Raw genomic sequence first — 17,500 nt, forward strand, 5'->3', positions numbered from 1 at the left:
CGCTCGCTCGCTCGCTCTCTTTCGCAGTCGACTTGTGCTTGTCTAAAGGCAACCTTACACAAATTAGATTGCTTATTCTACTTAAGTCACAAAATATCAACTTATCAAAAGTCTCCATATTTCTTTTCCAAAATCAGAAAAAAAAGACTTTGAAATAATTATTTCACACTTTTTGGACATATGACAGTGTCAAATGTCTATGTCTGAATGCCAATAGAGCTATAAAATGTTGAGCTTGGAATTACAGCAACCATAATAAGTAATTAGTAGAATTTTAGAGATGAACAAAGAGTTTCCAACCATCTGATTGGTTGAGGGGTTTCCTGTAGAAATAATATGATTTTATATTCACCCCACTAGCTGGTTAATATAAAGCATGTTGTATAGTCGACCAGTTTGTATGACTGAATTTCCATACTTAAGTACGAGAAGCGACAGCTTGTCGCTTGCCATGCATATGCCGTTAACAATACAATACAATACAATGCAATACAATACAATACAATACAATACAATACAATACAATACAATACAATACAATACAATACAATACATACTTTATTGACCACTCCCCATAGGGGCTTTTTAGGGCCAGTGAAACACAATAGAGAGCTTTAGATTAGCGATAGCCAATGTGTATTAGCGACAGTGAATGGAATTTAGCGACAGCGAATAAGGTTCAGAATAGCGAATGGACTCTTGTGATAGCAAATGTGTTCCCGGAAAGTGTGTGTGTGGGGTACTAAAGAAATTTAATACGGGGAGGCTCTTGGCAGAAAAGATACCCCTTTCGTATACCTTCCATTGACAAATGGTACCCTTTTCGTATACCTTCGATTAGAAAATAGTACCCCTTTCACAAAGCTACTTAAGAACACTACACTCCCTCGGTCATAAGGTATGTTCAAAAATAAGACACAAACAGCAGTGATAAACATATTGAACTTGTTCATTTTGATTATGACTCGACGTTTCGTATGTGCTCTACATACATTTTCAAAAGTAACCGTTGAAATTTAAAACAGCTATTTATATATAACAAAGCGGATGAGGGGACTGGAACTTAGATTAAGCAAATACTTAACAGTAAAATATATAATAATAATCATATGATAATAAAAACAGAAAAGATTAAAAAATTAATAAAGCATCAGCTTTTCACTTCCGACGTTGACGTTGGAAGCCGTCGGAACGTCGGAAGTGAAAAGCTGATGCTTTATTAATCTTTTCTGTTTTTATTATTATTATTATATATTTTACTGTTAAGTATTTGCTTAATCTAGGTTCCAGTCCCCTCATCCGCTTCGTTATATATAAATAGCTGTTTTAAATTTCAACGGTTACTTTTGAAAATGTATGTAGAGCACATACGAAACGTCAAGTCATAATCAAAATGAACAAGTTCAATATGTTTATCACTGCTGTTTGTGTCTTATTTTTGATCAAAATACGATGGCCCAAGAACAAAAGTATTTACCATAAGGTATGTGTGTTCGAAATATTTTAATGAAAAGCCCTTTTAAATACCTAAAAGTGACAGTTTTCTCTACCCTTTCATATACTTCGACTCGTGAAATCCCTACCCTTTCATATATTCCTGAAGCGTGAAAAAGGTACCCCTTTCGGGCGGAGCCTCCCCGTATAGGCCATTATAGCGAGTACCCCCTCCCCTGGGAATGTGTATTAGCGACGGCGAAAGAGAACTATATTACGGTATTTAATTGCACTTACAGTATTGATGGTTTCCATCTGACATCACGTTGGTCGCGGTTGGTGTACGGAACAATGCAGTAAAATGCCTATTGGCATTACACAAAACTTGTGGGGCCATTTTCTATTGTTTTGTACACCAACATGGCCGACTCATCACGTGGATACAATCCAAGAATTTGTTTTCTTATTTTATCCTTATTTCCAAACAGCACGAATACTGTTTCCGGTTCATCGCATCATTCGTATCAAGTGGATCCCGTGTATATCCCGATTGGAAACTTCAGTCCTTCTGAGCCTCAGGTATTTTTTTTGTCCCACCTTTTCTGCTAACGAGGTTATGAACTGAAAGAGCTTGTCACCGAGCAAAACACCTTTCCTTGAAGCAAGTTCACATGATCTTCAGACTTTCCGCTTTTCAGTCTTTTATTGACATCAAAAACACCGAGCTATTCGAGCGAATGGTTAGCTTGGACTTCAATTATTTCCATACTCTCGCAAATCTTAGCGTTACAACGGACGCTTTCATGCTTTGTTTGGGTGACAGTGGTTGTGGACAGTTCAGATAGTTTGTAGGGTCGAAGATGAATAGAGTGCGACAGTTACGAAAAATTGCAAAAAGACAACTTGCAATGGCAAATTGGTGGGCTGGACGTGGTGTTCTGTAGTTTACGCAACATATTTCCGTTTCCGTCAAGTACCCATGCTGAAATATATAACAAAAAAAGACATTGAGGATATGAATCTAGTACTCAAAGTGAGGGTATCCGGTATTTTCGCCAACAAGTCGTTTCGTCAAAAAGGGATTCACCCACAATCAAGTCGTTATCACAGGGATTGCGCACACTTCAAGTCGATTCGAGACAACCTTGTTGGCGAAAGGATGTGCGGGCGAAATAACCATAAACCAAATTGGTTGGGTATTGTGGAACTCTGATACAAATCTGCAAAATAAGTATTATATTGACTGTCTCGTTGGCACTTAGCGATAGCTATTACTAGTTTAAGGAAAAGATTCTTCAGAAAAGGGTTTGGTCCTGAATTTATGTTGTTGCGTATAGTTGATTTGACACGAACTGGGTTCTTGTTTTTACTCATGTAGTGAAATAGGAAGGGTTTTTTGCCTCTGCTAGAAAGTATGTACATACATACATACATACGTTTATTTCACGTCCCCAAGGGGCTTTTCAGTGAAATACAAATACTACAATGAAATACAATAAAATAATTCTATATGAATAAAATTTAAAATGCGCTAAGAAAAACAAATGCCATACTAATGCGGTATTGGATAAATTCAGCTAGCTATCCATTAAGAGTCTTTTCCTTATCAAGATTTTAAACTGAGCTAACGATTGACTTAACTTAATTACTTGAGGTAGAGCGTTCCAAAGAGATACCATACGATAGTAAAATGATCTTTGGCCAGTTGCGGTTTTAAATAACGGTATATTTAACAGCTGTGAGTTTCTAGTTTTGCGTGTTGATATTGATGAACGTTTAATGAATTGATCAGATAGATACCCCGGAACAAGGCCATCATGCATTTAAATGCCATAATTGAATCGCGATAATACATGTGTTGTTTCACGGGGAGCCAGTTGAGTTGTTTGAGAATGGGAGTAACATGATCGTATTTCTTTGACCCACTAACAATTCTACAGGCAAAATTCTGAACAGCTTGGAGTTTAGCAATGTTAGATTGTGAAGTATTGCTCCAGACTGAAGAGCAATAAAAAAGTTTACTAAAAACTAACGCATTGATAATAATAATTAAAGTGCGTTTGTCAAAACAATGTTTAACACGATTTATCTGGCCTAGTCGCGACATACAAGAAGCGACAGTTGCAGTGACATGATCATCAAAGGTTAAACTTGTGTCCAATATAACACCAAGGTCTCTGGCAGCCTCCACTGGAGCAAGCTGTTTTCCAAGGAACGAAAGCTTGAAGTTGCGTGTTTTGGCGGCCCCATGCTTACTGCCACAAACTAGGAGCTTCGTCTTGTCAGGGTTTAACAGTAACTGGTTATCGAAACACCAGTTACGTACTCTTGTAAGATCTTGATTTATTTCTGCGACTATACGTGATTGATCTTGAAGCCGGAAAGACAGCAAGAGCTTAGTGTCGTCCACGTAGCACTGGACAGAACAATGTTGTGGAACTGATGGCAAATCATTCATATAAATGTTAAAGAGGAGTGGCCCTAAAATACTCCCCTGAGGCACTCCACTGGCCACGTGTAGTCGTTCCGATGATGCTGTCCCAATCGTGACAACCTGATAGCGAGCGGTTAGATAACTACGAAAGCACTACAAAGCTAAAGGCGAGGCACCGATGTCCTGCAGCTTGACAAGAAGCAAGTTGTGATCTATACTGTCAAAGGCCTTGCTCATGTCAAGCAGAATTACCGCCGTCAAGTGCTTTTTATCAATCGCACTCAATATCATGTCGGTGGTCTGAATCACAGAGGTTTCGGTGGAGTGTTTCTCTTTGTTACCACTTTGTTTGGTAGATAAGCGGCCTTTAGAAGTTAGGTATTCCATAAGCTGATTGTGAGCCACTCTCTCGCACACTTTTGATAGAATAGGTAGAAGTGATATAGGTCTGTTATTATTGGCTATTTCGTGATCGCCTTCCTTGGGTATTGGTTTCACCTCGGCAATTTTCCACACATTTGGGAAGCAAGCAGAAAAAAGTGAGGTGTTGATTATCGAAGTAAGAGGGTACGAAATGGCTTGAAGGCAGTCCCTAATTATCCGTACAGGTATATTATCGATCCCAGGGGCTTTGTTTGGGGCCATGTTCTTAATAATAGCTTCCACCTGATGGCATTTAACGGGGGTAAAAGAAAATTGTTCGGATGTCGGGTAAATTCTTGCTTGAAAGGAATTTCGGCCTAATGTGTAGTTGCATTCAGCTGTGGCTGCCATCTCTTTTATCTTTTTAATCGTGTTTTCGCCGACACTTGAGAAGAATTGATTAAATTCATTAGCCACGCCTTTATGATCTTTACTGTAGCTTCTCTGAGCAGTTGACTTCTTTGGTATGCACGAACGGATCGATTTCCATATGCAGTTTGTATTGTTTTTGTTATTTTGAATTTGCTGATTTACATATTCTCTTTCTGCAAGCCGAATTTTTCTTTTTACCTCGCGGCAGCAGATCTTGTATTGCAGCCAGGCATAGGAGTTTTTGCTTTTCTTAGCAATTTTCTTCCAATTATCTCTTATTCTCATAAGCTCACGGATTTCCTCGGTGACATAAGAGTTTGGACGCCCACGTATTTTCATCATTTTGATCGGTGCATGTTTATCTAGGATATCGTTGAATAAAAAGTTAAAAGCATATAGTTTGTCCTCTGCATCATCAAAAATATCCAGCAAGGACCACGGGACTTCAGACATATCTTTATAAAACCGATCAGCTGCATAACCCTTAAAACTTCTCCCAGTCATATATGTTAATTTACGGCGTTCCTTCTTTATGCGAAGAACAACATAGGGAAGATCATGGTCGCTTATTGAGCTTGGCATAACATTAGTTTCAATAACTTGCTGAGGGTTTGAGGTTATGATCACATCAATCAATGACTCGGTAGTTTTAGTTACGCGAGTAGGTCTCGAGACTAATTGGGATAAATTGAAGCTGTTACAGAAATTTGTCAAAGCGATGGCTCCTCTGCAATCCGGCTTAAGCATATCGCAGTTTCCGTCCCCGAGTATATATATCGGCTTATTTCGCAAGGAAGCAGTGATCAAACTTGGAGTTAAATAAGTGTCAAAACAAGTTAGCGGAGTGCCAGGTGGCCTGTACATTGCACAGATTACAATTGACTTAAGGTTTCTAACCTGAAGATTTATCCATAGTTGATGTAAGCCACTGTCTGAGATGTTTGAAATGTCATCAAGAACCTTCACCTTGTAGGTTTTCCGGGCGTAAACGCCCACTCCGCCGCCTGGCTTGGTGTTTCGATCAATCCGATAGAGGTCGTAACCTGGGATTTCTAGTTCCAGGTCGGTAATAGAACTGTTTAGCCAGGTCTCCGATAAAGTGAGCACGTCGAACTTGTTCTGCGAGATGGTATGTTTGACAAGTTGAAGGTGCTCGCGGTTCTTGAGAGAGCGAACATTGAGATGTCCAATTTTAAGATTATTAGCACTCTTGCGGTTTTGCTGCTTAAAAATTGTAGGACCCGGGTTGGGGTTAATATCCCCGCTTGTCTGGAGACGAGTAAGCTGGAAGGTTGATGTTGAATTCGGGTAATGGTTTAGTCTTGAACAGGAGTAGCCTTTGGTTTCAAAATGGCGTCTTCGCTGCCACTTAAGCGCTGGTTCTTGAAAGAATAGTACTAGCTCCGTGTGCAATTCCTGTCTCGTATTCCACAGGTTAGAGAAAGCATGAATGTTAATATCTCCATTTGAAGTCAATAATAATCCAGAATAAAGAATGAAGCCTGTAATAATAACAAGCATGAAGCCAAAGCTTCGAGCACGCTGGTCGTTCGCCATGTTCGTTTGTTGGTTCTCTACTCTCTCTCTCTCTACTTTGTTTTAATAAAATATTTCGCTGGAAAACGCTTTTGTGACATTTTCGGCCTTCGTTGATTCATCATGTTGTGTGATATTCGAGCTTAACAAATTTGGGGAATCCTGCAGACTCTTTGAAGGCGCCCAGTCAGGAAGCTGCGCATGCTATGAACCAAGACAGGGCGCACGGACACCGCGGCAAAATGAGTGCGCATGCTCCGCTTCGATTCATTTGATTTTATTCGGCGGGTGAAGGAAAAGTTCTATTGGACCTTTTGTTGATCAAGATCTCACGCTCAACATGGACTCGACAGAAAAACTAAACAGTAGTTCCGAGTTGTTTCCAACGAGAAAGTCAAAAGAGGTAAGCTTATTTTAGGCATGAAATATTTATTTTTTTATGTCGTTTCCATGGAAGTTATCTTTGCCAAACCATGTTTGCTCGTGTTTCGGGCACACCGTTGAAGACCTAAAAGTTGTAAATTTTAAACTGATAACATTTTTCCTTGACTGTTTTTTGCCTAGGGGCAATTCCTCTAAAAACGCGGAGGGTTTTGACAAAACAGAAGTTTTAACCTCTGACAAGTGATAAGAGAGCCATGGATTTTTCTGTGACCTGGTTCTCCACAGCAAGAGCAAATTATGGTCTGTATGCTAGATGGCGATGCTCTTTCTTTTCCACCTCTGTGTTGCTTTACAGGACACACCAGGTTGTGGTATGATTAAATTTAATTGATCTCTAGATTTCTGTTGATTTCATTGTCCCAGTCATCTGACCTGAAGAAATCTCATTTTGACTGTCATTACTTTCAAGATGTGAGCAACTGTTTTTATCTGCACCTCTTATTAAGGGAGTCAGTTAAGTTGTTTAGTTTTTTTATAAAGGAACCTTTACAAATAGGGCACAGATTTCCATGTTTTTTTCAAGTATCTTAAGTGACATCTGTGCATGAAAATGACCAAGTGATAATAATAAATTATTGTTTTACTTTGATCAGTTTCCTGTTGTTTCTTAAACATGTCATTTATTCTTATTCCAGTGCTTAAGTCTAAAAGTCTTCCTGGTGTGTGTGTGCTGATCTGGTCAAACCATACATGACAAGCAACATTCCAGATTGTTTTCAGAGATTGTGATGAGGATTTCAGCGTTGAATATTTTATTGGTTTTGTGATGAAAAAAGCCAGGGTTGTTATTCATCTCTCATTTTTTCCTGCATGAGATCCTGCATGATGACAACAGTATTACTGCAAATTAAACATCACAGATGTGAGCATGTCAGTGATTAATACAAGATGGTTTCCAAACAGCTCTTATAAATTGTCGAGAAAAGGGACGATAATTATTTACTTGCCACACCTTCTAAGTCAATGTTTGAACAAGCAAATATAATTTGGTTTTTAATTCAAGTAAACTGTCTTACTTTCATTAATACAGCTGTATGTTATTGTAGTCTTTCTCTTGCTGAGCATGGGTTTGGATATTAACTTCTGAGAATGCTCCTACTTGTAATAGTCTTAATAATGAATATACGGTACCTACAACAATAAAATTAGAGAGATATTTGAGTTACTGTATATTGTGTTTTGTGGTAACACATACCATAGTAGTTGTTGTGGTTGTTGTTGTTGAAAAGGAATCAGATAGAGTCATTGTGGGTCCAGATAGAGCCATTGTTAGAGTATGAAGCAGAATGCCTCTAGTCTTGCTGGATGTATGATTACATTCCTCTCTCAGTATCTTTACACACAGTGCAAAATTTAGGCTGGATTTTTGCTGGTGGAATGCATGCAAAAGTGAAATCAGTATTTTCCAAACACATGCAGGTGAATGTTTTCTGTTTCATTATCATGATTCTCATGTCTCCCCACCCTCATCCCAGCAAGGCTCTACAAGGAGATCGACGAAGCTGGAGAAGGAAAAATGCTGAAAAAATATTTTCAACGATGGACCACTACCAAACTCCAAGTAAAAGGGAAACATCAAGTAGCATTGGAGTCAAATTTATACTTAGTTTCAAAACTTTTTTGCGATCCTCTCTTAAAATTAAGACTTATTTTCTTTATTTTATTGCCTCGCTCTTGTAAAAGTAACTAGTGTTGTAAAATATGAGAATGGAGGGCAGGTCAGTGACTTATCCAAGTTGCCGAATGAGTGGGATGCGGGCATGAAAAGAACTTAAGCTTATTTCTCACTTTCAAATGATTCCAATGAAACAAACAGACGGTTTCCTCATTCAACAGGAGCAACATAAGCCATCTTCGCAGAGGGAATTATCATTCTGCCCTTGCAAAGATGTTTAGCCGTCGTTTTCCTTCTCAGTGCACAGTTTTCCCCCCCAGAGGTTTACCAACGCAGAGACCATCGCGACTAATAACATTACGAACTTCGTCCTTTTGCTCTAGCGCTCGAATGCAAGGTAAAATTCTCCTGGTTTGAACCATAGCTTTTTGGTTTGAAAAGACACACGGAAGATTAGTCTTTCAGGAAGCTCTCTTCAAAATTTAAACCTTATCAAAGTAGTGTTGTCCTTATCATCGCAAAATGAAAACAAACACAGAGAATTTAAATTGCCGCCATTTTGCCGCGCTGTTGTTTCTATTGCAAATTTAATTGGTACCAGTCCCTCGCGCGTGGAAACGATTCGCGCGTGGCTCAAGCCTGCGCACTCATTTTGCCGCGGTGTCGGGCGCACGGTCGGGCGCACGGACACCGCGGCAAAATGAGTGCGCATGCCCTGCTTCGAACACATTCGAGCTTTTGAGATCTTTGTTTTTGAGTGTTTATTTGGCGGTGAAGGAAAAGTTCTTTTGTACCTTTTGATGATCAAGATCTCACGCTGAACATGGACTCGACAGAAAAACTAAACAGTAGTTCCGAGTTGTTTCCAACGAGAAGGTCAAAAGAGGTAAGCTTATTTTAGGCATGAATTTATTTGTTTATGTCGTTTCCATGAGTTATCTTTCCCAAACCATGTTTGCTCGTGTTTCGGTCACACCGTTGAAGACCTAACAGTTGTAAATTTTAAACTGATAACATTTTTCGTTTACTGTCTTTCGCTTAAGGGCAATTCCTCTAAAAACGCGGAGGGTTTTGACACAACAGAAGTTTTAACCTCTGACATGTGATACGAGAGCCATGGATTTGTCTGTGACCTGGTTGTTCACAGCAAGAGCAATGGCTTGTCTGGTAGATGGCGATGCTCTTTCTTTTCCAGCTCTGTGTTGCTTTGCAGGACACACAAGGTTGTGGTATGATTAAATTTAATTGGTCACTAGATTTCTGTTGATTTCATTGTCCCAGTCATCTGACCTGAAGAAATCTTGTGGAAAGTTTTGATATCTGGCTGGCTGTCATTTTGACTGTCCTTACTTTCAAGATGTGAGCAACTGTTTTTATCTGCACTGTTTGACAAAACCTCTTATTAAGGGAGTCAGTTAAATTTAGTTTTTTTTATAAAGGGACCTTTACAAATAGGGCACAGATTTCCATGTTTTTTTCAAGCATCTCAAGTGACATCTGACCATTTGTTGTTGTTATTTGTTACTATTGTAGGTTTGTAGTTTCTTTTCGGTGTGGAAAAAGTGATCCCTACCAGTGAATTTTTATGCCAAAAAAATGTTTCTACCCATGAGTTAACCTGAAATTCAGTCGCCTCTCTCCCCGAGTGACTTAGCGAGTGGAGGAGGCGGCTGAAAATCAAGGCTAACCATCAGTTTAAAGCCGTTTAATTAGAGCTAAGATTTTTGCAGCTGCCTCTAACGACAAACAGTGCAACATTTGTATCAGTCAAGGAAAAAGGCCAACAAGAATGGTTAGTCGTAAACGACTCCTATCAATCAGCTTAGAAAATTAGCAAAAAGGTATTTCACGAGGGAGAGCCAGATAATAAATGGAACCAGGAGTCCATTACCCGGAGCTTCCATCTGTATTGTACCCTTGAGTCAACCCTTTCCGTATATTTCTATTTTTAGATCTACTAAATAGTGACGTATGTGATTGAGAATAGAATACAATATGATTTTATTTGCTCAGTTCATAGTTAATGTACAATTTAAAGTCGGAAACAAACAGATAAATAGATAAAATGATCATAATTACAAGTCTAATTAATTAATTTAATTTGAAAGTTTAAAATTGCCACGCCGGTTTAAAAATATTTATCATGGAGATTGATCATGCGCAAAAAATTAAAAAAACAGGTTTGACAAGTCGCAACTGGGCTAACTCATCCATTTCTTTAGATGAGCGCAAATCAAAGAATGTCGAGGCGGCTGGCAGAGTTGTCTTTCCTCTTCCCGACTTATCACCACAACTACTGTGACCGCCACGACCACTGTGACAACCATAACCACCACAACTACTGTGACCACCACGACCACTGTGACCACCATGACCACCACGACCACCACAACTACTGTGACCACTACGACCACTGTGACCACCATAGCTATTGTGACCAATACGATCACTGTCACCACCACAACTACTGTGACCACCATGACCAGTGACCACCTTGACCACCACAACTACTGTGACCTCCACGACCACCACAACTACTGTGACCACTATGACCACCACAACTACTGTGACCACTACGACCACCATGACCACCACAGCTATTGTGACCAATACGATCACTGTCACCACCATAACCATCACAACTACTGTGACCACTACGACCACTGTGACCAACATAACCACCACAACTACTGTGACCAATACGATCACTGTGACGACCATGAACACCACAACTACTGTGACCAAAACCTCTTATTAAGGAAGTCCGTCAAGTCTAGTTTTTTTTATAAAGGGATCTTTACAAATAGGGCGCAGATTTCCATGTTTTTTTCAAGTATCTTAAGTGACATCTGTGCATGAAAATGACCAAGTGATAATAATATTATTGTTTTACTTGATCAGTTTCCTGTTGTTTTTTAAACATGTCATTTATTCTTATTCCAGTGCCTAAGTCTAAAACTCTTCCTGGCGTGTGTGTGCTGATCTGGTCAAACCATGCATGGCAAGAAACATTCCAGATTGTTTTCAGAGATTGTGATGAGGAGTTCAGCGTTGAATATTTTATTGGTTTTGTGATGAAAAAAGCCAGGGTTGTTATTCATCTCTCATTTTTTCCTGCATGAGATCCTGCATGATGACAACAGTATTACTGCAGATTAAACGTCACAGATGTGAGCACGTCAGTGATTAATACAAGATGGTTTCCAAACAGCTCTTCAAAATTGTATAGAAAAGGGACGATAATTATTTACTTGCCACACCTTCTAAGTCAATGGTTGACCAAGCAAATATAATTTGTTTTTTTTATTCAAGTAAACTGTCTTGCTTTCATTAATACAGCTGTATGTTATTCTAGTCTTTCTCTTGCTGAGCATGGGTTTGGATATTAACTTCTGAGAATGCTCCTACTTGTAATAGTCTTTATTTTATTGCTTCGCTCTTGTAAAAGTAAATAGTGTTGTAAAATATGAGAATGGAGGGCAGGGAAGTGACTTAGCCATGTTGCCGAATGAGTGGGATGCGGGCATGAAAAGAACTTAAGCTTATTTCTCACTTTCAAATGATTGCAATGAAACAAACAGACGATTTCCTCGTTCAACAGAAGCAACATAAGCCATCTTCGCAAAAGGAATTATCATTCTGCCCTTGCAGATGTTTACCCCGCGTTTTCCTTCTCAGTGCACAGTTTTCCCCTAGAAGTTTACCAACGCGGAGACCATCGCGACTAATAACATTACGAACTTCGTCCTTTTGCTCTAGCGCTCGAATGCAAGGTAAAATTATCCTGGTTTGAACTATATTTTTTTGCTTTGAAAAGACACACGGAAGATTAGTCTTTCAGGAAGCTCTCTTCAAAATTTAAACCTTATCAAAGTAGTGTTGTCCTTATCATCGCAAAATGAAAACAAACAGAGAATTTAAATTGCCGCCATTTTGCCGCGCTGTTGTTTCTATGGCACATTTGATTGGTACCAGTCCCTCGCGCGTGGAAACGACTCGCGCGTAGCTCAAGCCTGCGCACTCATTTCGCCGCGGTGTCGGGTGCACGCCAAATTGATGCACGATGTCGATCAAAATATGATGGTCCACTCTATCAAACCCTTTGCTTAAATCATAGAAACGAAGTCTCACTACATCATTGGGGTCATCGGTTGATGACAGGATAAAGTTCATCAACTCCACCAACGCACAAGTAGTTGATGAGCCCTTAACAGAGCCAAAGTGACAATCGTCCAAGGATGACCCGATTTGCTTAATGAGCAAGGAATAATATAACATTTCAAGGTACTGCCGCTCAGAGAACGAAGAATCTAACGAGTCTAGCGCCTGCGTAGCTCAAACTAGATCTCAATTCTTTTTAAACGGAAGTGGCGTAATTCTTCTTCCTTGAACTACAGATACGAAAATTTGGCGAGTTCTTGGCCCTCGCCAGTTCAATTCAATTCAAGAGAAGCAATTCAAGAGAAGCAATTCAAGAGAAGCAATTCAAGAGAAGCATCTGAAATGCATAGTCTGTTTCTTTGCTTATCTGTATCACAGAGAATGTTGACTCCAACTTGACTAAAAAAGAAGAAACCAATCACGGATATGTGTTAGTTTGTTATATCTAAAACAAACTTATTGCCAAACAGAAAAAAAGAAAGGTTTGGCGTGTGCAAGATCGTACAGCGCGGTGACTGGGATGGCGCACTAGAACGCGAAAAGGTGTCTCTGTTGCCAACGGAGAAAGAAAAAAACGGAGCGTGCTCAAAGTCCTCGACGTTAAAGTTCCGGTGGAATATAAAGGCCAGGGACCTGTTGTTCAAAAGCCGATCAACGCTAATCCCAGATTAAAAATTAACCAAGGAGTTTATTTCTCTTCTCCAAAATGCTGTTCAACGCTGATATTAGGCAAAACGTTACATTAGAAGAAGTCGATCTTTAAAAAAAATAAGCAAAAGAAACTTCCATCATAAAGTTGAAAACATGAAACAACAGGTTATGCTAATCTTGGATTAAGTTAATCGGCTTTCGAACAACCGGGCCGAGAAGCTTAAACTCCTGCTAACGGAAGACGGAACAGTTTACAAAGTCAAAAGATACTACAAGCTGGAGTCTCGCATTTCACCTCAGGGAAGAAAGTAGTTTTGTTTAAAACTTCGTATATTTTCAAAGTCCTCGACGCTAAGTCTGTGGAAAATAAAGGCCAGAAGCGTAAATTAAACTCCTTCTAACGGAAGATGGAACAGTTTACAGAGTCAAAAGATCCAAGCTGGAGGTTATGGGCAGCCTTTTGCTTCGAAGCAGGCATACTATTGTTAAGTAATGCATTTTAATTTATTTAAACTTCGATGGCGGAAGAACAAGCGTTTGTATCAACTTGTCATTAGAGTGTCTTTTAATAAAGCGTTTGAAATGTATGTTGTTGTTTGCTCTTCACAATGTTGTCAACGGCATTTTGAAATAGCATACGAAACCAACTCCCGTTTCACACTACAACGGTCTCAAGCGATTCTCAAAATCCATATTAAGAAAACTTTGAACTAGATTGACACCCGTCTCGTTTGAAAACAATCTTTAGACTGTTTAGAATGGCCCTTAGCGAAATTTTAGAACCATTGCTGCTCCCTTCCTTCAAGCGTTTTCTAAAAACACTTTGTTAGCGTGTGCTATGTTTGATCGATAAAACGAATCGAACGTTATGCCAATAAAATGGTAAACATGTGTAAAGAAAGGATTATTACTTTGGATGGAAAACAGTAGCACTACTATTACAGTCACGATAGCGTGGCCGGCTTTAAACATTGAAAAAAAAAGACAGAGCTCCTTTGGTTTTGAATATTCCGAACGGTTGTCCACTAACTTTCATTTTGTCATGTTTTTCATTGGTTTACGATGAGGTCACTTTGGCTGTTTGTGATTGGCTTTTGACGATGCCATCTTGTCTGTTTGTGATTGGTTTCTTATCCCCATATTTTGACTTTATTGCGCTTCTCACTTGATCTATACTGTTTGCTGTCTCTCTCCAAGCCAGCCTATTCACACACCGCTAAAATGATATGCACACACAGTACTATTTTACCGTGGCATACTCGCGCTCGCGCTTAATATGTTTTCCTACACCGAAAATTGCAGGTTTTGTGGAGCTACGGTTACGTGTTCAAACATGCCCTATATTAATGCACGCCCCTTGCCTTCTCATCTGGTGTACATACGTGACTGGCATCACATCAACCAATTTATGCGACGTCATGGGATGCACGTGTTGTTAATCGTATTAGGGTTAGAGTTACGCTACGTTGCGTCATGCTCCAACTTGCCCTTAATTTAAGCACGCCCCCTTCTTTTGTCTTTTTGATTGATGACGTCATTTGACGACTACTTGTCAAAATGGGTCTGAAGTATCCCATATAACAACTTATATATTTCTATAGTCAACGCAGCTTTCATTCTATTTTTAGAGTTTTGACCATCTCACCTATGAGGAAAAACCTTGCAACACCATGAGAACTGGCATGGTTCGCTCTACTGCTGACAGTGGTCACACTGACTTAGAAGTGTGCTCAAGAAAACAATGGAGGCAATATCTTCCTCAGTGTCACCTCCTTAAAGGTTGCTATAACAACAGGGTACCTGGTTTGATTGGTCACTGGCGTATGGACGAGCAAACTGGAAACCAGGTCGCCGATGATTCGGGACTTGAGAACCACGGCTCGGCTAGTGGCGTGGTGCCTAAGCTGTCCAAGTTCTCACGAGGTCGCTTCTTTCACGGCGGAGGGATTATTAGAGTTCCACACACCGCCATCTTGAATTTTGGCAATTCAAGCTTCAGTGTGACTGGATGGGCCAAGATTTTGGATGTTCGATATCCATTGACAACTTTTGCTGTCAAGAAAGGCTTTGGCTGTTATTTTGGCCGAGGTCGCTCCGGATGGGTACCCGGTTGGGAAACAGCACACGGCTACCAAGCTACGGGTCTGCGGGTGTGCATAAGGGACAACCAGAACAGAGTGGACAGGACGATCGCATTTGACCACGGCTATCGACCGGCACAGCTGATTGGACAATGGGTTCATTACGCTGTCGTGTTCCATCGCGAGAACAAGAAGAAGGTGTATGTTTACGTCAATGGTAAAAAGCAGTCAAACACGCTGGACATCTCTGCCGTTAATGGAAGCGTGGACAACACCAAGGCACTCGAGTTTGGTCAACTATACGGCTGGAAAACCAAGGGGACCCTGGATGAATATCGAGTTTACAACACCGCTCTGGACGAGAATGAAGTTGCGGCCATCTTCCAGAATCACCTTGTTTAAGGCGTACTAAACTCAGGGAGACCAACAAGGTGATGGGATATCGAGAGATGACTGTGTTTTGACACAAAAAAGGAAGGAACTAGTTTAGAAACTTTACGCCAGTCATTTTAAACAGCATTTAGATCGGAAACGTATGATTCTGGGAGACATAGCTAAAGTAAGGTGCTTAGTATTTCTTTGATTTTTTTACGGTTTTTTCGCGGGCTATGAACAGTTTCACGTTGGTCTGCCTGTATGGATGCCAATAAAGTCGAGGATTATACCTTGGTCTCAAACAATAGCATGTATGGTAATTATAATATATCAAACACAAGGAAGAGTGTTTCATCAGCCTATATCCAAACACTGAACAGCTTCAAAGTGTTTGGATATCTGATGAAACACTGTTTCGGGTATTTGATATAGCTTCTCAAAGCCTTAATAATTGTAAGGGAAATAATTAAAACCAAAAGCTCGCCAAGTTTTATGATACGGTGTTTGAATCAATTATCCGATGAAATAGTAGGTTTCAGGGGGTAGTAGAAATGCGTAGATTCAGGTAGATTTTATCCATTGGACACAGTAGTAAATGGTGAGCATCATTCTCATCTGGTTGGTCAATAAATTCCGAAAACCGCTTACCTTTATTCTTGCAACGATCATTCCATCTGGATTATTTGGCTAAATGGTAAGCATCCATCGTGTCGTGTAATATCCGAGCAAGAAAGATGACAGCAATTTTCAGTCGTGTTCTTTCGGGCAAATGATTAATAGGTAGTCATAGTTTTTAACGTCAGAAAAAAATTGTTTTGTCATTCTAGTGTAAAATGAAGTTTATTTGAGAAGCGAATTTATTGAAACGACTTGCGAAGATTGTTTACATTACTCATTAACACGAAGACTTTTCAACAATGTATCGCTTAATCTAACCCAAAATCATTCCGATAGTAAAAAACTTCATATTTATTAACCATTTCCTTCATTATGATTTGCGATAATTCAAGTTCATGTGTTCGATTCGTTTTCGAGTTCTGAATAACCAATATCTTAAGTGAAGTGTATTTGGATGTTTTCAAGTTTAGCAGAGAGAAAAAAAGTTTTATTAAGAGAGCCAAAGTAAACTCCAGGCCTCAGTTGTTCAAAAGGTGGATAACGCTATCCACAAGATAAATCACTATCCACTGCATGGCACAGTTGGTTTCGCTATGTCTTATCTACTGGATGGTGATTTATCCGGATCCGGCAGATAGCGCTATCCATCGTTGGAACAACTGGGGCCATGCAGATGTCCCTCTCAGGGAAACCAAGATGGAATTTCCATACTAAACACTATAATTTTGAGTGATACCCTTTGCCGAATAACTCGAGTTTGGAATATCGCACGGCCCTAAAACTTTGACACCCTGCTCATTTATTGCTATTCTACAATGTCTCAATTTCTGGACTTAATTTATTGAATGGTAAGCGATTCTATTTTTTCTTTGCGTGATACTTGCGTGACGTGAAAACCAAGAATAGATATGTTTCGTTTCTGAGGAAACGAAACAAAAAATAATTAGTGCTTCGTTTTCGGACCGAGTAGCTCTGAGGATGATGAGAAATATGTCGCATTCGAGCTCGATCCCCTAGCTGGCCTGCTTCTTCCATTGAAGGAGTTACCAGGGGTACCTATTCCATTCCTAGGCTTTTTTCTTTTTTTTCGACTTTTAGTTTTTGGCATTACTCCTGTGAAAATCCACTTTTAGCGCCTTCAATTACACCCAACTCAGTGCCCTCTGTTTTTGTGTAACATGTACCACAGGCAACTCAGTTACGCTCACGAGCGTCTAGTTCTTTTCCGTGTTTGGAAAAGTCTTTCCTAGCCCTCCCCTGCTAAGTAGTGTCTTTGTGAGTAGAGTCTTCTGGGCGTATGTTTGGTCGGTTTCACCGGGTACTAGAAATGCGTAGATGTTATCGGGTGGACACAGT

General features: G+C 39.8%; 1 protein-coding gene and 1 long non-coding RNA gene across 3 annotated transcripts in view; both read left to right on the forward strand.

Moving 5' to 3' along the window:
- LOC138000384 (uncharacterized) overlaps window positions 1–16,424 on the forward strand; it is a 17,198-nt gene extending 774 nt beyond the window's left edge. The window contains exons 2-3 of one of the 2 annotated variants that reach the window (XM_068846749.1): window positions 1,923–2,013; window positions 14,699–16,422. In XM_068846749.1, the coding sequence (XP_068702850.1) occupies window positions 1,923–2,013; window positions 14,699–15,553 (946 nt within the window). In that variant the 3' untranslated portion in view covers window positions 15,554–16,422. Of the gene's footprint in view, window positions 1–1,922; window positions 2,014–14,698 lie in introns of both variants that reach the window. The other variant, XM_068846750.1, reaches the window with a different exon arrangement.
- LOC138000386 (uncharacterized) lies at window positions 6,528–11,673 on the forward strand. The gene is made up of 3 exons (XR_011123116.1): window positions 6,528–6,602; window positions 9,302–9,487; window positions 11,202–11,673. It is a non-coding gene; the product is annotated as an uncharacterized lncRNA (long non-coding RNA).
- Window positions 16,425–17,500: the final 1,076 nt, after the last annotated feature.

This window comes from Montipora foliosa, chromosome 4 (genome assembly GCF_036669935.1).
Source record: "Montipora foliosa isolate CH-2021 chromosome 4, ASM3666993v2, whole genome shotgun sequence".
Taxonomy (NCBI): Eukaryota; Metazoa; Cnidaria; class Anthozoa; order Scleractinia; family Acroporidae; genus Montipora; species Montipora foliosa.